The 27,282-nt window shown below is 44.7% G+C and overlaps 1 protein-coding gene across 2 annotated transcripts in view; it reads right to left on the reverse strand.

Moving 5' to 3' along the window:
• Positions 1-687: 687 nt before the first annotated feature.
• The window catches only part of setd3 (SET domain containing 3, actin histidine methyltransferase), a 110,694-nt gene continuing 84,099 nt past the window's right edge, over positions 688-27,282 (reverse strand). For both annotated transcript variants that reach the window (XM_078406852.1, XM_078406853.1), the window contains exons 8-13: positions 26,827-26,941; positions 23,911-23,985; positions 21,082-21,248; positions 15,959-16,044; positions 4,982-5,142; positions 688-3,105 (exon numbers count right to left, since the gene is read on the reverse strand). In XM_078406852.1, the coding sequence (XP_078262978.1) occupies positions 2,653-3,105; positions 4,982-5,142; positions 15,959-16,044; positions 21,082-21,248; positions 23,911-23,985; positions 26,827-26,941 (1,057 nt within the window). In that variant the 3' untranslated portion in view covers positions 688-2,652. The remainder of the gene's footprint in view (positions 3,106-4,981; positions 5,143-15,958; positions 16,045-21,081; positions 21,249-23,910; positions 23,986-26,826; positions 26,942-27,282) is intronic.

The following is a 27,282-nucleotide window of genomic DNA, read 5'->3' on the forward strand; positions in this document are numbered from 1 at the left end:
AGCATCCGAGGTCAGGATTGAAACCGGGTCTCTGGTGCTGAGAGGCAGCAGCTCAACCAGCTGTGCCACCCAGTTCACAATTTGAACTGAGCAGCTTGTAATGTTAGCAACGCACATTCTTTGATGGCAACGGTTGGTGCTTAAAGCAGTGTCTCGGTACTTCATTGTTTAATACGCCCAAAGGCAATTTGTCCATTACATTACAGGAATCTGAATTTCGATTGCAAACGACACTGCAACACAAAGTGGGTATCAGACTCTGATAAGCACCAGATGATGACAATTTAAATGAACAGATTGCCTGGTTAAGGGGCGGCACGGTGGCGCAGAGTTGCTGCCTCACAGTGCTTTCAGCGCTAGAGACCTGGGTTCGATCCCGACCACGAGTGCTGTCTGTCTGGAGCTTGCACGTGCTCCCCTTGACCACGTGGGTTTTCTCCGAGATCTTCAGTTTCCTCTCACACTCCAAAAACGTAGAGGTTTGTAGATGAATTGCCTTGGTATAAATGCAAAATTGTCCCGAGTTGTGTGTGGGATAGTGTTAGTATGCAGGGAGGACTGGTTTGCACGGATTCGGTGGGCCGAAGGGCCTGTTTACACCTTGTATCTCTGATCTAAACACTAAATTATTGGTCAAGGAGTTGTGAAGTTGAGAACGGGAATAAAATGGCAAATTATCAAAACCTCAAGGGTGAAATTCTAAACATTTACTTTAAGAATCAGTGTTGTAACTACATTCAATGCAAACTTTGCTCGCTTTGTAACATATCAGGAGAGAGGATTTATTTCCCCCCTCTACAGTAGTCACTGCAGTTAATTCACTTAATCTTAACCCATATAAACATGGCGGATGATACAGTAAAATGAGTAGAGTAACCAATATAGAGCAAAAAACAAAATATACAGCTTTGATTAAAATATGGGGTTACATGACCAAAAAACTTGGGGTAAAAGTGCGACTGAAAGATGTAGGCCAGTGTCCTATGGCTATACTGAGTCTCCAATTTTTGAAGGCCATTAAACCTCAGACCGCACAAGATCCCTACTCACGTGGAATAAGGCAGCACCTGGTGACCAGCTGCTCCCAGTCTGGTGTGGACGCGATATATCTCTAGTTGGGGAGGGGTTCAAACACATGGCACCAACTTACTCATGGGAAATAAGGGCCACACCAGTTTAAACTGTCAGATACCAGAACAGTAAATATTAGCCGAGATTTCCTCTAAGCGTTTGCAGATGGCGTTGATGCCAAATGCACGAACCCGTCAACATTATCAAAGGCTCCAGAGTTTTGAAGGATTCCCAAGTTTCTAAGCTGTGGTTATAAATGGCTTCAGTTTGGCCAGTCAGAATGATGAGCTTCCCTGGAAGTCATACTGTAGAATTCTGTGTCAGCCTTCATCTTGCGGTGACGTTTAATGATTACAATATGCCTCAAGCAGACACGATGCTCCAAGGCGGCATATGGAACCATGACATTCACCCCCTGGTACACAAGTTGGTTAATCATTCACCGTTGAAATTCTTTTCACCAATAGGGGGGAAAAAAAATAACTAGAAATAGCAACCACCTGATTATAACATTAGACAAAGGGCTGTGATCACAGTGGATGGGTTGGAGTGCATATTAATCGTTTGTACTCCAACCGAATTCTTGCAAATGTAGAAACAGAAAATGAATACTTTGTTTAAAAGCATTACATTAAATCACCAAAAGGGCACAAAGTGCTGGGGTAACTCAGAAAGTCAGACAGTATCTCCGGAGAACACGGACAGGCGACGTTTTGGGTCGTGACCCTTCAGCAGGCTGGAGAAGGAACTTGACCAGAAACGACCAGTCTGAAGAAGGGTCCCGACCTGCAACTTCACCTATCCATGTTCTCCAGTGATGCTGCCTGCCCAGCTGAGTTGCTCCAGCACATTGTGGCCTTTTGTGTAATAACTAGCATTAGCAGTTCTTTATTTCTGCATTAAATCACCATGTGCTCCAAACAACATGCACGTGGCATTAAATTAAAAAGCCTTATTTCTCCAAGAGATCTTCGTTATGGCTTTTCAATTGACAGGGCTTTTTTTTTTGCTCTAAAAATGCCTCGTTAAAAACAAATCTGAAATCGTTGACTTTTGATGCTGAAAACGTACTTGAACCGATACAAACTCTTCCTCCATTCTGCACGCACGGTTGAGAAGAGGCGAATGAACATTGGTCGGAAGTTATTTTAGGCCCACCTCTTTTAAATGAACAAGATGGACACAAAATGCTGGAGTAACTCAGCGGGACAGGCAACATCTCCGGAGAGGAGGAATGGGTGACATTTTGGATCTGACAGTCTGAAGAAGGGTCTCGACCCGAAACGTCACCCATTCCTTCTCTCCAGAGATGCTGCCTGTCCCGCTGAGTTACTCCAACATTTTGTGTCTATCTCCAGTTTAAACCAGCATCTGCAGTTCCTTCCTACACTCTTTTAAATGAACTATTATTTTAACCAGGAAGTACGCTCTTGTGACAAGACCCTTTCAGCTCCAACTCGACTCACCTTAAAAAGACATGATCAAATATGCTGCACTGTCAGCAAGTGTAATGTTCAGAGTTCCCATCTGCACCTCACACTAGCAATGACTGGACTCTCGCATTGTGATTGTCCTTCAATTTCAACTTTCACTACATTCAATCCTGTCTGCAGTAGTCTCTTTGGCATCTCCATTCTCTTTGGTGTCGCCTTCTTGTTTGCCGTTCTCTTGGCTCTTGGGATCGGTGTGGTTGGGAAAAGTGCTCTCGCCGTTCATTATCCCCAGGCCGCCCACAATCCCGTCATCCAGAACCTCCGTCAGCTTCAGCTCGTGATCTCCTTCGTCGTCACTGTTTAAATTTCTCAGGACCAGCGGGATTTTTGAGTCCGTGACGGTGTTCTCCAGCATGGCGATGTTACTCTCCTCGTATTTGGGAAGCGGGGCGTTCTCGTCCTGGAGTTCCGTAAAGTGCTCTCGTTTCATGGCCGCACTCTGTACCGCTTTCTCCAAGATCTCCTTCTCAGCCGTACGCAGCTGGATAGCCATCTTACTGTGGTACGACAGCTCTGGCTTTTCCAGCAAGGACTTGTCGTCCTGCGATCCCAGGAGCAGAAAAAGGGAAGAGGAGGTGGAGGAGGAGGAGGAGGAGGAGGAGGAGGAAGAGTACAAAGGCAATTATTGCAATGGAACCATGTCATTGTCCTTTGAAAAGATTTAGACTTTTATTTAGAAGGTAGACACAAAACGCTGGAGTAACTCAGCGGGACAGGCAGCGTCTCTGGAGAGAAGGAAAGGGTGACGTTTCCGGCCGAGACCCTTCTTCAGACTGATGTCAGGGGAGTGGGCGGGACAGAGATAGAATGTATTTATTCACAAAATGCTGGAGGAACTCAGCAGGTCGGGCAGCATCTCGGGAGAGAAGGAATGGGTGATGTTTTGGGTCGAGACCCTTCTTCAGAGATAGAATGTAGTCGGAGACAGTAAGACTGGTGGGAGAACTGTGAAGGGGGAGGGGATGGAGAGAGAGGGAAAGCAAGGGTTATTTGAAGTTAGAGAAGTCAACGTTCATACCGCTAGGGTGTAAGACTTTTATTTACCTGGAAACACTTGAAAAATGTTGATGCCTTTTAAAGCAAAGCAAACGGCTTCTTTAACAGTACGGTTGAAATCAAGGACTGGTTTGATAATAATCTGCATTTAATCTGCCAATTTAACAAAAGCAGCCCAACGATGCGACAGGAAGTGCAGCTGATTCTGAGCTCGAGGGACCTGGGTTTAGTTCTGACCTCCTTGCAGGTTTTTGTGGAGTATGCATATTCTCACTGTGACCGCGCGAATCCCCCGGGATGCTCCCACCTCCACCCTCACCATGATGGTCTTCCACGTTTATTAACCACTGCACATTCCCTTCAATGCACAAGGTTGGGTCAGGGCAATATCAATCAGGCATGAGAAAGAGACAGAGAATAGGTTGCGGGGAAATAAGTTCGGGAATGGAACGGAACGGAAGAGATTGAGGCACTGAATGGGACTGAAGGGGCTCGATGGGCCAAATGGTCTCCTTCCTTGACACGGGAAAATATGAAATAAAATGTGTCCGCGTGACAAATTTTCCAAAAAAAAAGGTTCAAAAGGAGCTACATTAGCAACGTTGCCGAGGGGGAAAGCATGAAGGGACATTATGAAGGAGGAATGGCATAGAGACGTTAAGTGGCAATTCCACATCTCAGGGCCTTGAGAGAGGCATGCACTGCTGCTAACTGGCAGAGAAAGGAGACTCAGCGGTGGTGCAGCGGTTAGTGCTGCTGTACCACGAGGCCATGGGTGCTGTGTGCATGGAGTTTGCACATGTTTCCCTGTGGGGGTTTCCTCCAGTTTCTTCACAGATTTCAAAGACATTCTGACCGTTTAAATGACCATTGGAACTTCTCCAAAGATAGACACAAAATGCCGGAGTGTCTCAACGAATCGAAACGTCACCTATCCATTTTCTCCTGAGATGCTGCCTGACCCTCTGGCTTACTTTGGTATTTTGTGTCTATCTTTGGTACAAACCGACGTCTGCACTTCATTTTTATTATTTATTGTATATTCTCCCTTGGGTGCGAGCTGGGGGGGATCGGCAGGAGATGCATGTGACAGGGAAAGGGCAATGGGAGGGTGGGCTTGATGCTCATAGAGAGGGCTTAGATTTGATGGGCTAAATGGCTTTCTTGGACACAGGATAACAGAAGGCTCTGGAGGCCAAGTCAATGGATATTTTTAAGGCAGAGATAGATAGATTGTTGATTAGTACGGGCGTCGGGTTTTGGGGCGAAGGCAGGAGAATTGGGTTAGGTGGGAGAGATAGATCAGCCAGGATTGAATGGCGGAGTAGAATTGATGGGCCAAATGGCCCAATTCTGCTCCTATCACGCATGGACTTATCTCATCACTTACAAATTTCCATTCAGATTTTCACAGAACTTACCTCGGTTGTAGTTTTATACGTTTTTAACAGGAGTGCAGCCCTGGTTTCAAGAAAGGTCCACAGTTTAATTTCATTATCCCAGCTCACGGGGAAATCAGAGTTTCCCAAGGTAAAGATCTTATCGATGACATGTTCTCGAACAAGATGTCCTTTCAATTCATCTGAAATTAAATCAGTCATAATTAAGTTTTCAAACTGTGATGGATCAAATACCCCAAGGCCCATTTTAACATAGGGACAACTTGAATTGATTACATTTTGAACAAGAAAACAATAACATCCTTGCCTTCGCCCAATGGTTTTTCATTATTTCATGCTCCTTTCTGCATTTGTCAACTAGTATGCAACAAAAGACATGGGGCACGGCATGGAAACAGACCCTTGGGCCCATCGAGCGCACACTCACCATCGATCACCTGCCCGCACTATTTATTCACAAAATGCTGGAGTAACTCAGCAGGTCAGGCAGCATCTCGGGAGAGAAGGAATGGGCGACTTTTCGGGTCGAGACCCTTCTTCAGACTGATGTCAGGGGGGCGGGACAAAGGAAGGATATAGGAGGAGACAGGAAGACAGTGGGAGATCTGGGAAGGGGGAGGGGAAGAGAGGGACAGAGGAACTATCTAAAGTTGGAGAAGTCAATGTTCATACCACTGGGCTGCAAGCTGCCCAGGCGAAATATGAGGTGCTGTTCCTCCAATTTTCGGTGGGACTCACTATGGCACTGGAGGAGGCCCATGACAGAAAGGTCAGACTGGGATTGGAGGGAGAGTTGAAGTGCTCAGCCACCGGGAGATCAGATTGGTTAATGCGGACTGAGCGCAGGTGTTGAGCGAAGCGATCGCCGAGCCTGCGTTTGGTTTCGCCGATGTAAATAAGTTGACATCTGGAGCAGCGGATGCAATAGATGAGGTTGGAGGAGGTGCAGGTGAACCTCTGTCTCACCTGGAAAGACTGTTTGGGACCTTGGATGGAATTGAGGGGGGAGGTAAAAGGACAGGTGTTGCATCTCCTGCGGTTGCAGGGGAAAGTGCCCGGGGATGGGGTGGTTTGGGTAGGAAGGGCCGAGTGGACCAGGGAGTTACGGAGGGAACCTGCCTGCACCTGCCCGCACTAGCTCTACGTCATCCCACTTACTCGTCCAACCCCCGACACACTCGGGGCAATTCACAGAGGGCCAATTAACCTGCAAACCCCCATGTCTTTGGGATGTGGGACCAGAGGAAACCCATGCGGTCGCGGGGAAGAAGTGCAAACTCCACACAGACAGCACCCCGAGGTCAGGATTGAACCCAGATCTCGACCAGCTGCGCCACTGTGCCCACCGTTGCTGTACCGACTGAGCAGTTGAGAAAACTAATATTAGAGTTACCTCCTATCCATTAAAATCAAGGTGAACTTTGACAAGTCACTTTTCAACCTTATGAACATTACAAACCTGATGGGGACATGACCGTTCATTGGGCTTAAAAGGTTGGCATAAGTAATGACAACAGTAATCACAATTCAAAGGTGCTTCAATTGAACAATCTTTCAACTTTATCAACTTAACAAATAAGGACTTTGCAATCTTCGTCTCAGTTAATTGGCAATGATGAAACCCAACCACAAGACTAAATGACAGCAGTGAAGGAGACAGAGTATTGAAGGGGTCTCTACTCCTCCAAAGGTCAAGTGCAACACACTTTACTTGAGATCAGCTCCTCCAGCATGAAGTAATCAGGAAATAAAAGCACTAAGGATCAGCAACTGCTTTTAATTTTTGAAAAAAATACAATTAATCTCCACGTATCGATTGATTAACGATCTATCTTGCATTACGAAGACTGGGTCAGAAACAAAAAAGGCTGTATTTCATACGTACCACTTCATTTGTTACATTGAGGTCAAGCACAGAGTTGAGGAACAGCACCTCATCTTGCATTTCGGCATTTTTGCACCACTTCTCGACCTGATATTGAACTCCACAATGTAGACAGGAGGAACTGTAGATACTGGTTTACAAAGAAGATACAAAGTGCTGGAGTAATTCAACAAGTAGGCAGCATCTCTGAAAAACAGGTCGGGACCGTCATTTAGACTGAAGAAGGGTCCCGACCTGATACGTCACGTAAAGAGGTGTTCAGAGGTGCTGCCGGACCGGCTGAGCTATTCCAGCACTTTGTGTCTTTATTGAATTCAACAACTTCAGGTAACTTGACTTCTTGGTCTGCATCTGTCATCCATCTGTGATACTGGTTGAGCATGTGTGCTTTTTTTACCTCCTCTGGAAGTGGAGAAAATGCCCAGCTTCACCTGCCAGTGTTGTCTTCCTGCTTTACATTTCCTAACTCCTAGGCTCCATTACCTATATTCCCATTCTCTAACTAGGAATCAGGTTAGACATTGGAGATACAGCACGGAAACAGGTCCTTCGGCCCCCCGGGTCCACGTTGACCAGAGCTCACCATGCACTAGCGCTATCCAACACGCTACTACAATTTTACCAAAGCAAATTAACCTACAAACCTGTACGTCTTTGGAGTGTGCAGGAAACCAGAGCAACTGGACAATACCCACGTGGTCACGGGGAGAACGTGCAAACTCCGTACAGTCAGCACCTGGAGTCAGGATCGAACCTGGATTTCTGGTGCTGCAAAGCACCAACTCCACCTCTCCAATCTATTGATCGATTGATTGAAAGATGCAATATGGAAACATGCCCTTTAATTCACCGGGTCCACTCTGATCATCGACCACCTGTTTACACCAGTTCCATGTTATTCCACTTTCTCATCCACTCCCGACACACTAGGGGCAATTTACAGAGACACATTAATTGACAAAGCCGCACGTCATTGGGATCATTTAGCTTTTCCTAATATTTGAATTGAAGTCGGACGGCGACATGGAAATGAGGAAATCTTCCAATAAGCTATGTTCCCATTTTCAAATTTATTTTATTAGTTTTCCCTTTCTTTCACATGGGATGATAATCGGTGTTTGAAGGGTGAGATTACAAGGACAGGCTCACTTGACTTGAGTTTTACTAGCTCAGGGGTGATCTGATGGAGATAGTTAAAAACAGCAAAGAGCTTTCAGGGGAAGATATTTCTACTTGTCATAGCCTTGATACTACATCAGGACAACGGGCCTTCATGGTCAAGCCAAGAACCCTGCACTTACAACAACTGGGACATGAAAATGGCGCCAAACTGGCGACTCCGTATACTGTCTCAATGTACGACTTTTTTTGTTTAGTTTAGTTTAGTGATATAGTGTGGAAACAGGCCCTTCGGCCCACCGAGTCCGCACCGACCAGCGATCCCGGCACATTAACACTACCCTACACACACTAAGAACAATTTTTACATTCATGCCAAGCCACTTCGCCTGTATGTCTTTGGAGTGTGGGAGGAAACCAAAGTTCTTGGAGAAAACCCACCCAGGTCACGGGGAGAACGTACAAACTCTGTACAGACAAGTACCTGCAGCCAGGATCTCTGGTGCTTCAAGCGCTGTCAGGCAGCAATACTACCGCTGCACCACAATGCCGCCCTACAACTGCTATACTATATCTGTATCTGAGATACTTATCTAAGATGTATCTATGTGATACTCGTGCTGAACTGTATACAAAATTAATTGCACTGTACCTCGGTACCATACCAAGGTACACAGGGTTGAAAATCGGAAGCACTTTTTGCACTGAAAGGGACCCTGAAACTGGTTTCCCATAAACTACGAACGATGAGTTAATTGCGATTTCTCAGACCAAAATCTGCGATTTCTCAGACCTATTTGTTGGTGGAAAACCTTGCAAGTGGCAATTTTAAAAAATAATAAAATCGATGAATGGAGTCAAGACGATTATTTGCCAGATCTGGGTGAATGTTGGAAGAGGCTCAGGAGGCTAAACAGATGAATCATAACCAATGTGCATCCGGAGGCAAAGATCCTGTCTAGCTAACCTGCTCAGCTTCTCTGAAGCAGCAGCACCTCAGGGGAGCACTCAGATTTACAAAGGGTATTGGCAAAGTTCCTCGTGATCAGCAATTAGTCAAACTCAGAGCAGCGCAGATTCAAGGTGAACACTACTTTTGAAGAAGAAACTGGATGAAGAGATAAAGAAAGTGTGGACAAGCACAATTATTCCAACAGCAAGCAAAAGGGGAAGACGCAGAGGGCAGAATACATAGTTCTCAGCAATGCAGGTCGAACAAAGTGACACGGTGGATCCCGGCACATTAACACTTTATCTCTTCATCCAGTTTCTTCTTCAAAAGTAGTGTTCACCTTTATCTCTTCATCCAGTTTCTTCTTCAAAAGTAGTGTTCACCTTGAATCTGCGCTGCTCTGAGTAGAACAAAAATAAAAAAATGTTGGAAACACTCAGCAGGTCAGGCTGCATCTGTGGGAAGGGAAAGAGTCAATGTTTCAGGTTGGAGACCCTTCATCAGAATCTTAATTTAGTTTAGAGATACAGTGCGGAAACAGGCCCTTCGGCCCACCAAGTCCGCACCGACCAGAGATCCCTGCACACTAACACTATCCTATACCCACTGAGGACAATTTTTACATTTACCAAGCCTGCAAACCTGTACGTCTCTGGAGTGTGGGAGGAAACCGAAGATCTAGGAGAAAACCCACGCAGGTCACGGGGAGAACGTACAAACTCCGTACAGACAGCGCCCGTAGTCGGGATCGAACCCGGGTCTCCAGCGCTGTATTCGCTGTAAGGCAGCAACTCTGCCACTGCGCCACCGTGACCGCCCTAAGAAGTCAGTGGAAGCTTGTGCAATTCGGTGGGGGGGGGGGATGTTGCATGAGGAATATCTATACCCAGGGTAAAATTAGGATGGCCATGGGGGATAGGCTGTGAACAACGTTATCTGGTCAATGAGCAAATGGGAGCATTTAGAGAGCGAGAACATAGACTGCTTCCACACTGTATCTCTAAACTAAACTAAAACTACATCTTTACAGAACTTCCTAATAGTTCCAACTGGTCAATTTGTTTGTGTAGGAAGGGACTGCAGAAGCTCGTTTAAACTGAGGATAGACACAAAATGCTGGAGTAACTCAGTAGGTCAAACAGCATCTCTGGAGAAAAGGAATAGGTGACGTTTCGGGGCGAGACCCTGAGAGTCAGGGGAGAGGGAAACGAAAGATATAGACGGTGATATAGAGAGATATAGAACAAACGAATGAAAGATATGCCAAACATGGTGGTGGAGCAGGACAGATCACAGCCCTCTGTGATCTCTCCTGCTCCACCACCATGTTTGGCATATCTTTCATTCATTTGTTCTATATCTCTGAGTGACCTGGTGCAGTGAGAGAGGATGTTGCAGAACTCTCGTCAGCGAGAGGAGAACTTCTTCAAAGTAGGCATACCTTGAGGAGAATTTGCAGTGGAGTAGACAAAATGTGTAGGAAGGGACTGCAGATGCTGGTTCAAACTTGATGGAAAGATTCTCTTACATAGCACTTTGGAACATGAGTGGCTGAATGTAGTTTAAATGTTCTTAAATTTGTAAAGAAAACAGCAGAGATTGCCGAGTAAATCGCACTTGCAATTTTGTGATTAGTTTTAGTTTAGTTTAGTTTAGAGATACAGTGCGGAAACAAGCCCTTCGGCCCACCAGGTCCGCGCCGACCAGCGATCCCCGCATATTAACATTATCCCACACCCACTAGGGACAATTTTTAACATTTATACCAAGCCAATTAACCTACATCCCTGTACGTCTTTGGAGTATGGGAGGAAACCGAAGATCCCGGAGAAAACCCACGTGGGTCACGGGGAGAACGTACAAACTCCGTACAGACAGCGACCACAGTCGTGATCGAACCCAGGTCTCCGGCGCTGCATTCGCTGTAAGGCAGCAGCTCTACCGCTGCGCCACTGTGATACGTCATAATATTTCTTTGATCTTCAACGGTTTAAATGACGCGATGTTTACCACCACAGTGGGATGTTCGCTAACAAGAGCATTGATAGGATTCAAAACAAATGTCGCAATGCAAAAGCTGCTCATCAGCAGGGCTATTACACTACTGGTAAAAATGCACAACGCTTGCTGAAAATTAATGATCTTAACTGCAGCTTCGAGTGATAAATGGAGAGGTGGCGGGGTTCTCCGTGGGTGTGGAAGGAGGACACTGACCCGAGTCACACACAACCTTTTCGCATGAAGTGCTTGATGAGTAGAAATAGAATGAAGTGGATAACCAGTTAAAGGCTTTGAATTAGAACATGCATTGCCTAGCAAGATCCTTCCCAAAAACGGGTACAAGAATTATGCACGCATTTGGGTGGCACAGTGGTAGAGTTGTTGCCTTACAGCGCCAGAGACCCGTGTTCGACCCCGACCGCGGGTGCTGTCTGTCCGAAGTTTGTACATTTTCCCCGTGACCACGTGGGTTTTCGCCGGGATCTTCGGTTTCCTCCCACACTTCAAAGATGCACATGTTTGTAGGTTAATTGGAATTGGTATAAATGTTAATGTGTGTAGGATAGCACCCTCTGGAACTCACTACCCCAAACCGTCAGAGACTCCTCCTCACTCATCACATTCAAAACATCACTGAAGTCTCACCTGTTCAGCACTGCCTTCAACCACTGAAGGTCACCTCACCTTCTGTCTCCTTTTTCTGTACGTTTACTTATTTATCTATTTATTCAATTCTCTATGTTCTAGAAATCCCTGTAAAGCGTCTTTGAGTGTTTGAAAAGCGCTATATAAATGTAATGCATTATTATTATTATTATTATTATTATTATTAATGTGCGGGGATCGCTGGTCGGTACGAACTCGGTGGGCTGAAGGGCCTGTTTCCACGCTGTACCTCTGAACTAAACCGGATTTGAGACCAGAAGTGTACTTAACCTTGTTTATTAGGATGGGGGCCAACAATGTTGTACATTTCCCTGTACTAAAATTAAATTCTTTGAATTATGTTTCCACTAGTGGGAGAGTCTTGGGATCAAAGGTTGTAACCTCAGCCATACCTTTAAAAAGGGGATGTGGAGGAATTTCTTTAGTCAGAGAGTGGTGAATCTGTGGAATACATTGCCACAGATGGCAGTCTTTGGGTATTTTAAAGGCGCTGATTGACCGATTCTTGATTACTACGGGTATCAGGGGCTATGGGGAGAAGGCAGGAGAATGAATGGGGTTGAGAGGGAAAGATAGATCAGCCATGATTGAATGGCAGAGTAGACTTGATGGGCCGAATGGCTTAATCCTACTCCTATAACTTACGAATATAGGAATTATCAATATGGGGACTTACTACAGGATTAACGGGCTGAAATGGCACCTTTCAATCTGGAAAACCAGACCCTAGGACCACCAGTACTAACAAGACACCTGTTGGAAATCCATTCACTGGAACATAGAGTGAAGTGGCCAAGGTGAATACCTGGGCGACACAGTGGAGCAGCTGGTAGATTTACTGCCTCACAATGCCAGAGATGGTCAGAATGGACTTGGTGAGCTGAAGGGCCCGTTTCCCTGCTGTATCTTGAAACAAAACTAAACCTCCTGAAAACAGAGCTGGGGAATGTAGTTACCCCCTCCAAAACCCTCATCTCTCCCTCCAACACGGTCACTCCACAAATCCACTGGCTTCCAATTTCCCTGACTCAATTCCAATTTACTGTAGTCAGCAGATCGTCAATGACATGGGCGGAGCAAATAGGTGAACAACTACAGGCCCACCAGCGATTTTAACAACGCATGCTGGATTACTGGCCACTCACAATCTAACAAGATCCAACAATAAAACTCTCCATCATATGTAATGATTACACACTTCACATGGAAGAAAGTTCTTTTTTAATACTTTGCATTTAACAAAGCAACGTATAACTCCAGAATCCACCGAGTCTCGATGATGGGTCTCGACCCGAAACATTGACTTTCTGTTTCAATCCACAGATGTTGACCGACCTGCTAAGTTCCTCCAGCAAGATATTTTGCTCCAGATTCCAGCATCTGCAGTCTGCTGCATCTCCAATGTATAATTCCATTGTTTTGTTTATTACAAAATGTAATGACAGAGGTAAAGATCGCAGTTAGAGGGATAGATGAAACGAGGGCCAAGCCATGTACAGTATGAAATGACACACGAGCCTTTAATGACTGATCCGGTGAAACCGTAACTTTTTTAGTTTCGATTTAGTTTAGAGATACAGCGCGGAAACAGGCCCTTCAGCCCACCGGGTCCGCGCCGACCAGCGATCCCCGCAACAACACTATCCTACGTACACGAGTGACAATTTACATTCATACCAAGTCAACTAACCTACAAACCTGTACGTCTTTGGAGTGTGGGACGAAACCCGTAGTCAGGATCGACCCAGGGTCTCTGGCGCTGTAAGGCAGCAACTCTACCGCTGCGCCACTGTGCGGCCCTTAGAAAATATCGCCAGATGTATCAGCAGATATGACATGTGAAATCCTCGCTCATAACTGAGGTGCCTCCAGCTGACCATTGCAGTCATGAGCGACTAGGCTTGTATACACAGGAATTTAGAAGGATGAGAGGAGATCTTATCGAAACGTATAAGATTATTAAGGGGTTGGACACGTTAGAGGCAGGAAACATGTTCCTAATGTTGGGGGAGTCCAGAACAAGGGGCCACAGTTTAAGAATAAGGGGTAGACCATTTAGAACTGAGATGAGGAAGAACTTTTTCAGTCAGAGAGTTGTGAATCTGTGGAATTCTCTGCCTCAGAAGACAGTGGGGGCCAATTCTCTGAATGCATTCAAGAGAGAGCTGGATAGAGCTCTTAAGGATAGCGGAGTCAGGGGGTATGGGGAGAAGGCAGGAATGGGGTACTGATTGAGAATGATCAGCCATGATCACATTGAATGGCGGTGCTGGCTCGAAGGGCCGAATGGCCTCCTCCTGCACCTATTGTCTATTGAATCAGGAAAGGAGACTGGTCAAAACAACAACCATTCACGAATAGATATCAGTAAATGAAAACATAAGAAATTTCAGACGCTGGAATCTTGAGGAAAAGGTAGTATCTGTTGAGGAAATGGACAGAGGACAATTTGAGTCAGGACCCTTCTTCAGACCCCAAGTCATATAGTCATTGAGTGATACAGTGTGGAAACAGGCCCTTTGGCCCAACTTGCCCACACCGGTCAACATGTCCCAGCTACACTAGTACCACCTGCCCGCGTTTGGCCCATACCCCTCCAAACCTGTACCTGTCTAACTGTATCCATGAACCTGTCTAATTGTTTCTTAAACAATGAAATAGTCCCTGCCTCAACTATCTCCTCTAGCAGTTTGTTCCATACCCTCACCAGCCTTGTGTGAAAGTCTGTCCATTTCCCACCACAGATGCTGCCGTATCTGCTGAGTTCCGCCAGCATTTTGTTTTTTAAAAATCATTAAATGTAAGTAATTTTCACCAAGTAAGAATGTAATGAACAGACAGGGGGGAAAAAAAACCACCTGGCCGAACAAACCTGCTCCATACCATCACGATCAGAACATGAGTACCTTCCCCCCCCCCCCCCCCCCCCGTAATAAAGTTTCACTAAAAACCTTCCATACAACTACTTAAGTGGAATGCAAAATTAGAACAAAAGTAGGGGAAAAAAATCAGCCCATAAATAAAGAACAGGTCACTCAAATCCCTTTAAAGCTTTTTACTTGAAAAAAAAAATAGATAACACTAGCAGGAAAAGACGACAATATTAATAGCAGTTCTCAATACATCTGAGTGACAAATCAGAGTAGCCTTTTAACAATTACAGTAGAGGCAATAAATAAAGGATTTTGCCACCCTTAATGCTGACCCAGTACTACTTAGGACAGTCTGAGAAATAGGAATGGATAGTCATTGATGACTGAGGTAAATTATGTGGATGAAGAGACACAAATGAGCCAATGCACCATTACACTTCTCTACGGCTGAGCGCATGCTGGCCAATGTCCACAGAGGCCTGTCAGCAGCAAGTTCAAAATCTAACCAACGTTTCGATCATAAGAGTTTTTTTTTTTCAAGGGATGATCTCACTTCAGACATCTATTATAACTTATTCCGATTTTCTCTTGAAATTCAAGAGAGACAATTTTGTATTTCCCACATTACTAGGGTCCTAACTGGGAGGCAAAGTGGCACAGCTAGGAGAGCCGGTGCCTCACAGCGCCAGAGACCCGGGTTCAATCTTGAACTCCGGTGCTGTCTGCCTGGGCTTACTCCAGATGTTCCGGGTTTTTTTCTTCCGCTTCCCAAAGATGTGCGGATTGACCGGTGTAAAATGTGGATGAGTGAGTGAACCTGGGGGGAAAATGATGGGACTCAGATGAGGAAAAACTTTTTCAGTCAGAGAATTGTGAATCTGCGGAATTCTCTGCCTCAGAAGGCAGTGGAGCCCAATTCTTTGAATGCATTCAAGAGAGAGCTGGATAGAGCTCTTAAGGATAACGGAGTCAGGGGGTATGGGGAGAAGGCAGGAACGGGGTACTGATTGAGAATGATCAGCCATGATCACATTGAATGGCGGTGCTGGCTCAAAGGGCCGAATGGCCTCCTCCTGCACCTATTGTCTATTGAATGTGGGAACAAAATTAATTGGTTAGTATAGCATTATTGTAGACACGTTTGCTTGGCGGACAGCAACAGTTCGGTGGGCCGAAGTGTCTCCTGTTTCGGTGCTACATCCCTCTATGTCTCTCATGCAAGAGAGTCAGAACATTTAATTGCCAAATGGAGCAATGAAATTCTGACTTGCAGCAACATAACAGGCCTGTAAACACAATAAACACAAATATAATACACAAAAGGAATCAATAAATGAACAACCAGTGGAAAAAAAAACCCAAGGACTGTCCATAATTTAGGTTAGTGCTGTGTAGTATTCAAGAGCCTGATGGTTGTTGGGAAGAAGCTCCTATTAATATCTAGTACCACATTAGTCTCCCCGCTCCACCCAACTCTGGAAAGGGTAGGAGTTAGCTTTTACCTTCAGTCATGCTGAACACCCGGAGGAAAGCCAGCAGTTGGGCTGAGATTGGAGGCTCACTGCAGTGCAGAGCAAATACACTGGACCTGAGGGAAGAATATGGATAGAGTTTAGTCAATTCCGTTCACTCACCTCATCAGCTTCAACAAGCATCTAATGGCACCAAAGTTGAGCACATTCCAAGTGTGCTTCTCTAGTAAGACAATAGACAATAGGTGCAGGAGGAGGCCGCTCGGCCCCTCGAGCCAGCACCGCCACTCAATGTGATCATGGCTGATCATTCTCAATCAGTACCCCGTTCCTGCCTTCTCCTCATACCCTCTGACTCCGCTATCCTTAAGAGCTCTACCTAGCTCTCTCTTGAATGCATTCAGAGAATTGGCCTCCACAGCCTTCTGAGGCAGAGAATTCCACAGATTCACAACTCTCTGACTGAAAAAGTTTTTCCTCATCTCAGTTCTAAATGGCCTACCCCTTATTCTTAAAGTGTGACCCCTTGTTCTGGACTCCCCCAACATTGGGAACATGTTTCCTGCCTCTCACGTGTCCAACCCCTTAATAATCTTATACGTTTCAATAAGATCTCCTCTCATCCTTCTAAATTCCAGTGTATACAAGCCTAGTCACTCCAGTCTTAATGGAGTAAGATTTCCACTCTTAGGTTCTAGGAGCAGAATTAGGCCATTTGGCCCATCAAGTCCACTCCGCCACTCAATCACAGCTGATCTATCTTTTTGTCTCAACCCCATTCTCCTGCCTTCTCTCCAAAACCCGACACCCATTTCATATTTTTTTATTATTTTCATATTTCAGATACAGCGCGGAAACAGGCCTTTTCGGCCCACCAAGTCCGCGCCGCCCAGCGATCCCCGCACATTAACACTATCCTACACACACTAGGGACAATTTTTACATTTGCCCAGTCAAATTAACCTACATACCTGTACGTCTTTGGAGTGTGGGAGGAAACCGAAGATCTCGGAGAAAACCCACGCAGGTCACAGCATTCGCTGTAAAGCAGCAACTCTACCGTTGCGCCACCGTGCTGCCCATTACTAATCAATATTACCTAACAATGCAGTGACCAATAATGCACCTCCAGATAAAACACCACATCACAACAGGAGCATTCAGAACTGCTGTTTAAATTAATAGACAGCAAACTGATTGGGCTGTGCTATTAATGCACAATCTTATACACCTCCGATTCCGTTAATTAAGGTCTCGCTGGGTGTGCCTATGTTCTGCTCTGAATTGAATAAGTGGGAAATGAACCCAATGATTACTGATCATTAATCTTTCAGGTAATCACAAAATGAGTCTGAAGAAGGGTCTCGACCCGAAACATCACCCATTCCTTCTCTCCTGGGATGTTGCCTGACCTGCTGAGTTACTCCAGCATTTTGCGATACCTTCGATTTGTACCAGCATCTGCAGTTATTTTCCTACACAATCTTTCAGGTAATTTTGTTTTCCGTTCCCTGGTACTTTTGCCACTCGCCCTTCCCTCCAGGCTTGCTCTCTTTGGCTGGGAGATAAGATGAGAGCACCAGACAGCTAGGGTTTGTTGTGAATGGTACCCCTTTGACAAAGGCCTGAACAAGAAGCAAGATAGACCAAGCTTGTACAACACAGTGAGTGAGGAGCGAAAAGAAGGAAACAGCTTCGGGTGGCACAGTGGCGCAGCGGTAGACTTGCTACGTTACAGAGACCCGGGTTCGATCCCAACTACGGGTGCTGCCTGGACGGAGTTTGAACGTTCTCCCCCTGATCGCGTGGGTTTTCTCCGAGATCTTCGGTTTCCTCCCACTCTCCAAATACAAACAGGCTTGGAGGTTAATTGGGTTAGTATAAATGTAAATTGTTCCTAGTGTGTAGGATAGTGTTAATGTGCTGGAATCACTGGTCGGAGTGGACTCGGTGGGCCGAAGGGCCTGTTTTCGCGCTGTATATATGTTGAAAGACTGGAGCGACTAGGCTTGTATACACTGGAATTTAGAAGGATGAGAGGGGATCTTATCGAAACGTGTAAGATTATTAAGGGGTTGGACACGTTAAAGGCAGGGAACATGTTCCCAATGTTGGGGGAGTCCAGAACAAGGGGCCACATTTTAAGAATAAGGGGTAGGCCATTTAGAACGGAGACGAGGAAAAACATTTTCAGTCAGAGAGTTGTTAATCTGTGGAATTCTCTGCCTCAGAATGCAGTGGAGGCCAATTCTCTGAATGCATTCAGGAGAGAGCTAGATAGAGCTCTTAAGGATAGCGGAGTCAGGGGCTATGGCGAGAAGGCAGGAACGGGGTACTGATTGAGAATGATCAGCCATGATCACATTGAATGGCGGTGCTGGCTCGAAGGGCCGAATGGCCTCCTCCTGCACCTATTGTCTATTGTATAAACTAAACTAAGTTCAATCTGAATGATATCCCTGGAGAAATGGGACGCACATTATGCCAGGTACGATGATTTCTTATTGAGCTGGGCAGAAACCATGCAACAGCATGGGGTGTTCACAAAAAAATCTCTCTTATATCACCATATAAACTGAGAGCAGGAATGGGCAACTTAGCATGTCTGGAAATATACTATAGGGGTTTGAGATCAATGGAAATTGTGCGCAGCTACATCAGCCAATTTTTATTTTGGATTACCTCTGTACTTTTAACCCATCTAGTCTAATCTTTCAGATCCATTTTTAATGGGTGACATACACAAAAAGCTGGAGTAACTCAGCGGGTCAGACAGCATCTCTGGAGAAAAAGAGTAGGTGACGTTTCGGGTCGAGACGCTTCTTCTGACTGAGAGTCAGGGGAAAGGGAAACAAGAGATTATAGACGGTGACATAGAAAGATATGGAACACAGAATACAGAGCTTTATTTGTCATTCGGTACCGAGGAACCGAACGAAATTACATTGCAGTCACACACAAAAAAAAAAAAAACACAAGACACATGACCCCAACACAAACATCCATCACAGTGACTCCAAACACCCCCTCACTGTGATGGAGGCAACAAAACTTCCACTCTCTTCCCCACGCCCACGGACAGACAGCTCCGACAATCGAAAGATATGCAAAAAAATAATGATGATAAAGGAAAACAGGCCATTGGTAACTGTGGGCGAGGTAATGGGTGCTCCTTTGTAAACAGAGCTCCATGTTTATTTGAACCGAACATGGTATTAAAGTGAGGAGAATGATAACTCGACGTATTATCAGCTCACCCAGAACTAGTATCACAACTTGACATAAGGGGAGGCCGGTAGCTTTGCCCCATTTCAGCTATGAACAATAGAACTGGCGTAAGGAAGAGATATGGTCACTTAAAGTTGTCTTTGGAAGTCGTACTAAACATTAGTCATAGCAAGCAGCATTTCGGAAAGCTTATTATATATGCTTCCTTTATTAATTATTGCATTAATTGGTTGTGATACAGACTCTGGAAGTGAAAGGGCAAGGTATGTAAAAAGTGAATACCAGTGAATTCTAAAACTGAATACGAGGGATGGCACAGCGGGAGAGTTGCTGCCTTACAGCGCCAAAGTCTATGGCTATGGGTACTGTCTGAATGGAGTTAGTATGTTCTCCCCATGACCTGTGTGGGTTCTCTCCGGGAAGCTCCAGTTACCTCCCACACTCCAAAGATGTACAGGTTTGCAGGTTAAGTGGTTTGGTATTAATGTAAATTGTCCCTAGCGTGTGCAGGACAATGTTAGTGTGCGGGGATCACTGGTCGGCATGGAATGGGTGGGCCGAAGGGCCTGTTTCTGCGCTGTATCTCTAAACTAAACTAAAAACTACTGTTAAACGCACAGAATGTTTGTGGTAAATGCAGCATTTATCGTGTGCTGACCGATTTAACTCCCTGCAAGTGTCAGGGATCGCACAATACTTTGTCCTTCTCACCTGTCAGAGAGACCTTTGTCTGCACTTAAAGCTTGAGAACTGAGAGGAGAAACAGTTACGAGGTGGAGAGAAATTGCAAATCAGTCAGTCCATGGAAGATCGCATTAACCATGCCAAAGCCTCAAGCATCAATTTAAATGCTGAGATAATAGAGAAAAGTCTTCATCCTCTCAATTTGCTTCCCGATTCACTTTTATTAATTGAAGTACACTCAGCCTCTTCACCTAACATTATAAATTAGCTCTGATTTATGGAATCATATAAATTTACCACACAGAAGAAGCGAACTCAATCTTGGCGTCTAATACAGCTGAGAAAGAGCTACCCAAGACTAGTTCTCAGATCCCCACCTGTAGCCTTATCGGTTATAGCCTGTGGACTGTCCATCCACATGCTTATTGAACACAAGATAGACACAAAATGCTGGAGTAACTCAGCTGAGCAGGCAGCATCTCTGGAGAGATGGAATGGGTGACATTTTGGGTCGAGACCCTTCTTCAGACTCCGAAGAAGGGTCTCGACCCGAAACGTCACCCATTCCATCTCTCCAGAGACGCTGCCTGCCCACCTGAGTTACTCCAGCATTTTGTGTCTATCTTCGGTTTAAACCAGCATCTGCAGTTCTTTCCTGCACACTTATTGAACATGATGAGTGTGTGCGAATCCAACACCCCTTTCTACATTGAGCCTTCTCTTCATTGACTCTTTTCTTCATTAAGCCGTCTTGGTGATGGGAACCTGGGAAATAGGAAATTATCTTAAATCTAGCCCCCTATGTATTGGCCTCCATGCCCACGAAAACAGGTTTTTCCAATTACTCTATGTAGCACTTTTCATTTTGTATATCTCAATTAATTATCTTGCAGTCCTTGTTCATGAACAAACAGTTGAAACCTAGACAAAACATTGTGAACACAAGTTGACAGGGGGGGGGGGGGGTTGATAGGCAGATGATTGGACAAAGGCCAGAGATAATAAAAAAACAGGCAAGAGGATTAAGGAGTTGTGAATTGTTCCGTCCCTCCTCTCTTCCAGTTTGCTTCGCTATCGTCCTCCTCCACCCCCCTCCCCAACAGGCTGAAGAAGGTTCCCTACCCGAAACACCACCGATCCAAGTTCTCCCAGCAAAGGGCTTGTTTCAGTTCTCTATCACCTCATGATTCCACAATGGTGAGATGGTGAGGAAGAGAAGAACCCCTTTATAAGGTACTTACGTTGGGATACCAGCACGTGCCAAAACTTCTGCTTTCATTGCATAGAGTCGATCACTTTTACTCACTCCCAGTTTGATCTTCACTCTATCATGAGAGTTATTATTGAAGAAAAATCCATTGTGTATCACAAACTCAGCATTGGATCGAGTACCATAGAAAATGTAGATCTGAAAGATTGGTATAATCTGTTAGTCGAGTACAGATTATCTGATAAAGTTCTGTAACCTGACATCTTGAGTCTCGGACCAGAGCATTCAGCTTATTATGTAGATTGAAATAATGTACAAAGAGGACCTCCTCTCCAAATGACAATTTGGAAGTCTTAGCTTGAGTTGCAAATGTACACTATCTGTACAGCCTGGAAGCTGGCCTCTCCAAACATCTCACCCATGCCAACCAAGGAGTCCTCCTTATTTAATACTTTTTTTCCAGCATTTTGCCCCTATCCCGCTAAACTTTATCTATCCGTGTACTTGTACAAATGTCCTAACCAAGACACAGGTGATTTTGTTTTCTTTCATTGCCCACAGGAGGGACGTGTTTGCTTCCAATTAACTGTCACAGTTCCTACCTTCGTACGGCATCAACATTTAACATCGCTCGCTGCAAAGCAATTTGGAAGATTCCAACACCACATACAAAGGCATGTTATAACTACTTTCATGAGGGATTATTGGCAGTCTCTCTTTCGTCCGCTGAGACCTTAAGATTCAGAATTTTCTTCCTGAAGCTTACAGGTTTTCAACCTTTTCATTCTTAAGAAGATGCTTCTTATAACCAAATCTTGATCAGCTGCAGTAATATTTCTGTTCATGACTTGTCAAGTTTTGCTTAATAATATTGCTGTTCAGTGCTTTGAGACCTTTTACATTGTCCAAGGCTCTGTATAAATAGAAGCTATCATTACTAAATTCCTGCATTAAATTTATTTAAAATTTAAAACAGATTCTCATCCCGTCTCTTTAAAATTATTATTCACAGACAGCCTATTTAAGTGTATTCACTGTTTATATAAGAACTATATTAAGACTAGGAATTTGCTGAAGGACTTTTCACTGGGGTGGTTAAGATCCAAATACAGTCATTTACTTTGTTCGGAGATGAGTTAATTAGGTGGTGATTGGCAATATTGTGTAGATGCCATTCATATTTCTTTGTGCCAATGCACTTTAGTGTATTAGCTATCAACAAACATTCAGCAAACAAACTAATTCTACCCAAATGATAATTTGCACTAATACATTCCTGCATTCTTTCATTTAGTAAATATATTGATCGGTCTGGAATATGTCTGATTTGAGTAACCTTTCTTTGGTTTTGTGCTGCGCCTTCACAGTGCCTTCATTCAGTTATCATGAAGTTCATAAGCAAAAGGAGCAGAATTAAGCCATCACGTCTACTCCACCATTCAATCATGGTTGATATCTATCTTTCCCTCTCAACCCCATTCTCCTGCCTTATCCCCATAACCCCTGACACCCGTATTAATCAAGACTCTGTCAATCTCCGCCTTAAAAATATCTATTGACTTGGTCTCCACAGCTGTTTGTAGCAATTAATTCCACAGATTCACTACCCTCTAAAGAAATTCTTTATGTTCTTTCTAAAGGTACGCCCTTTTATTCTGAGGCTACGGCCTCTGGTCCTAGACTCTCCTGCTTGTGGAAACATTCTCTCTACATCCATTCTATCCAGACTCTTCAGACGGAAGAGTCTGAGCTTGTCATGAACGGGCTGTACAGACACTGCACTTTCATGAGACATTTTAGGTTCTAACCCCAATTCAATGCATCATTTAGGCAACATACGAAAACCGTGAAAAGTGATACTGAAATGGTAATACAGTGCAAAAAAAAAAAAAATCAAATACAATCATCGTTCGGGTGAAGGTTAAGATTTAAAGCATTAAGATGAACTGGTCAAATCAATATTTTCAATTGCAAAGTTTCTGTCGTCCGACTTGTCAAAAGTTAGGTGTAATTAGGTTTTTTTCACTCAACATATTGCTGAAAAAGGGGATATCGTGGTTTGTTGTTCAACCCCAGATATGCAACACAACATTTATTTATTGGAGATGAAGTCAAAAAGTGCTGGAGTAACTCAGCAAATCAGGCAACATCTGTGGAGAACATGGATAGGTGATGTTTCGGGTTGGGACCCTTCTTTAGACCCCTATCTGAAGAAGAGTCCCGATCTGAAATGTCACCTAACCATCCCTTTTCCAGGGATGCTGCCTGATCTGCTGAGTTACTCCCGCAATCCATGCCTTCTTTTGTACAACAGTGCCTGCAGTTTCTTGTTTACACACTTCTTCACTGAAATTCACACCAACGAAACGGACCATCCAGTCCAAATGCGTACGAGGGAACTGCAGGTGCTAGTTTCCACCGTTGATAGACATAAAATGCTGGAATAACTCAGCGGGTTCGGCAGCATCTCTGGAGAAAAGGAATAGGTGACGTTTCGGGTCAAGACCCTTCTTCAGAATGAGAGGGTCGCAGGCTGAAGGAGGTTTCGACCCAAAACGTCACTTATTTATTTTCTCCAGCGGCGCTGCCTGACCCACTGAGATATTCTAGCATCTTGTGTCTATCCAATCCAAATGATCCGATCTGACATTTGGGTTTCATGCAAACCTTTGCCCCCGTCAACTTTAACTAATTTATTAAAACAATCTTGTAAATGCAGAAACGGATTCCCAGCTTGCTCCACTGTCCGCACAAGTCCTTTTCCCTTGCCGACAAGTACCATTGCAGTAATGGAATGATATTAATGCGGTTTTCTTGACAGATCCTTTGGGAAGAATGGAACCTACAGTTTTTTCCTCACCTGATCTCCAGCTTTGTAATCCTGTAAAGCTACACATTCACATCTGTCATCCTCCAGGTTATACCCAGTTGTGATCTACAAAGAGAAAGGCCAGAAGGACACTTGGTGAATAAAGAGTGTATCACAGAATACAGGGACCTCCCATATCTTTATAATTTAGGATGTGGAAAAAATTACTCGTGCCTGTAAAACACCCAGAAGGGGAAATGTGCTTTACTTCCACATATTACAAGACATTTCAAACGGTAGCTTGTGCTGACTTTGGACAAAATTTCAATGCATACTTGTTTTTGACCTCCTCAGCCATTCTCTTCTATCGTCCATTTGTGACAAATAACATTAATGACACAAAATGATGTAGAATGAAACAACACTCTGTATTGTTCTGCACGAATGGCTGTGGGTTGAATGTCATGTAGAATCCTTTGCTTTGTGGTTTGTGACTTACAAGCACAGACCCCTTTGGCTTTCCATCCAACTAGCAGAAGGAATTTAGAAGGATGAGAGGGGATTTTATCGAAACATATAAGATTATTAAGGGGTTGGACACGTTAGAGGCAGGAAACATGTTCCCAACGTTGGGGGAGTCCCGAACCAGGGACCACAGTTTAAGAATATGGGGTAGGCCATTTAAAACGGAGATGAGGAAAAACTTTTTCAGTCAGAGTTGTAAATCTGTGGAATTCTCTGCCTCAGAAGGCAGTGGAGGCCAATTATCTGAATGCATTCAAGAGAGAGCTAGATAGAGCTCTCAAGGATAGCGGAGTCAGGGGGTATGGGGAGAAGGTAGGAACGGGGTACTGATTGAGAATGATCAGCCATGATCACATTGAATGGTGGTGCTGGCTCGAAGGGCCGAATGGCCTACTCCTGCACCTATTGCCAAAGAGTATCCTGACCGTTAACCCTACCATCTCGGCAAAAGTGCACTTAGTGGCCACATTCAAGTGTTATCATTTGCTTTAGGAAAACAGAGTCTGCTCTGCCATTCAATTGCTTCATGATTGATGTTGCATATCGACTCCCTTTGTCCCTTCATGATACCAAACAAACACTTTCCTCTCATATCCCAAGGACGTATTCCTGATCTTCCAATCTACCTTGTTATGTCCGTTTAACTTTTTTTGAATCTATGTTTTTTCTTAAGCTGTAACACTTTATTCTGCACTCTGTTTATTTTCTCTTTTACACTATCTGATGTACTTATGTATGGTACAATTTCCCTGGATAGCATGCAATACCAAGTGCTTCACTGCATCTTTGCGCACGTGACAAGAATAAACCGATACCAATATCAATGCCCAAACCTCTGTCCCAAAATCTCCATTGGTCCCAATATCCAGTCCTTTGAGGTAGAACTTAACTTTGTGTGAAGAAAGAGGGGTGGCATGGTGGCACAGGGGTAGAGTTGTTGCCTTGCAGCCCGAGAGACCCGGGTTCGATACTGACCATGGGTGCTTGTCTGTATGTAGTTTGTACATCCTCCCCCTGACCTGCGGGGGTTTTCTCCAGGAAGCTCCAGTTTTCTCCCCCACTCCAAATACGTACATGTGTGTAGATTAATTGGCTTAGTATAAATGTAAATTGTCCCTAGTGTGAGCAGGTAAGTGTTAATGTGCGGGGATCGCTGGTCGGCCTGGACTCGGTGGGCCGAAGGGCCTGTTTCCACGCTGTATCTCGAAACTAAACTAAACTAAAAATGAAATGCTTTCTCTTGCCTTCCTCAGTGTCCAGGCCTAGTTTTGAGATTACCAATCTCTTTCTTTATTGCCACATCATAGGAAAGGGCATTCTTTTTATCTGTCCTATTGAAACTTTTGGAAGAGACTTGACAGTGCCGATTAAAAGTAGATGGCAGGTGAGATTCCACCATCACAGAGGTTAAGCTGTGGACATGTCACGCTGAACTGCTTAGAAACCAGACACTTCACTGTTGACTCCAATAACAAGGTTATAAAACACAGATAGCCATTTAACTTTATTGGAAATAGAATGTTGACATTTTATCAATGGGCCGTTTCCAGGAAGGAGAAGTAGTAAATGCCCAGTTTAAAAAGAGGTTCGAAACATGGAGTGTGGTCATATGGTTTATAGAGTCGTACAGCACAGAAACAGGTCCTTCAGCCCAACTTGTCCATGCTGAACAAGATGCCCCATCTACATTAGAAACAGGACTGTGGAGTCGGAGTAATTTTTTTTTTAGATTTTAGATTTAGAGATACAGCACGGAAACAGGCCCTTTGGCCCACCGAGTCCGCGCCGCCCAGCGATCCCCGCACATTAACACTATCCTACACACACTAGGGACAATTTTTACATTTACCCAGTCAATTAACCTACATACCTGTACGTCTTTGGAGTGTGGGAGGAAACCGAACATCTCGGAGAAAATACACGCAGGTCACGGGGAGAACGTACAAACTCCGTAAAGACAGCACCCATAGTCAGGATCGAACCTGAGTCTCCGGCGCTGCAATTGCTGTAAGGCATTCAATATGATCAGCCATGATCATATTGAATGGCAGTGCAGGCTCGAAGGGCCAAATGGCCTACTCCTGCACCTATTTTCTATGTTTCTATGTTTCTAACTCTACCGCTGCGCCACCGTGCCGCCGGATTTTGGTGCTGCTGGAGTCGGACTCAGATACACAAGAAATCAAGGAGTCGGAGTCGGGTGTTTTGGGTATCGACTCCACAGCCTGAACGGGTTCTGAACCACCTGTCCAAATTCGGCCCGAATCCCTCGAAACCTTTCCAATCCATTTACGTGTCAACATGTCTTTTAAAATGTTGTGATAGTACCTGCCTCAACTACCTCCTCTGGCAGCTCGTTCCATATACCCACCATCCTCTGTGCGAAACTGACCTGTAGAATTAAACTTGTCAAACTGTGTAAGTGAGGGGGTTTTCACCTACCAAGCCATTGGTGTGATTACACATATCCCACAAAGGTATCAGGGCCAAAGTGACCCGGGATCCATCCTCGGTTGGAATTTGGTTCTGACGGGTCATGACTGAAGATACCGCCCACCTGTCAAAAAACATAAAAAGCAGCAGTAGTGAAATTGGATGTGTGCATTGGCGAGTGCATATGAAACGTGAACATTTTCACACATGGACATTTGTGTACATGGGGCTATGCTGTCTCGAATGGAACCTGTGATGGTGTCATGCACAAAGTACCAAATTTTCATAAGTTCATACGATCATAAGTCATAGGAGCCGAATTATGCCATTCTGCCCATCACGTCTGCTCCACTGTTCAATCTGGACTGTCTACAGCAGACATGCCAAACAGCTCAACCACTTTCACTTGAGCTGCCTACGCAGGCTCCTTCACATCAGGTGGCAGGACAAAATTCCCGACACAGA

Source organism: Rhinoraja longicauda, chromosome 10 (genome assembly GCF_053455715.1).
Source record: "Rhinoraja longicauda isolate Sanriku21f chromosome 10, sRhiLon1.1, whole genome shotgun sequence".
In the NCBI taxonomy this organism is placed as follows: Eukaryota; Metazoa; Chordata; class Chondrichthyes; order Rajiformes; family Arhynchobatidae; genus Rhinoraja; species Rhinoraja longicauda.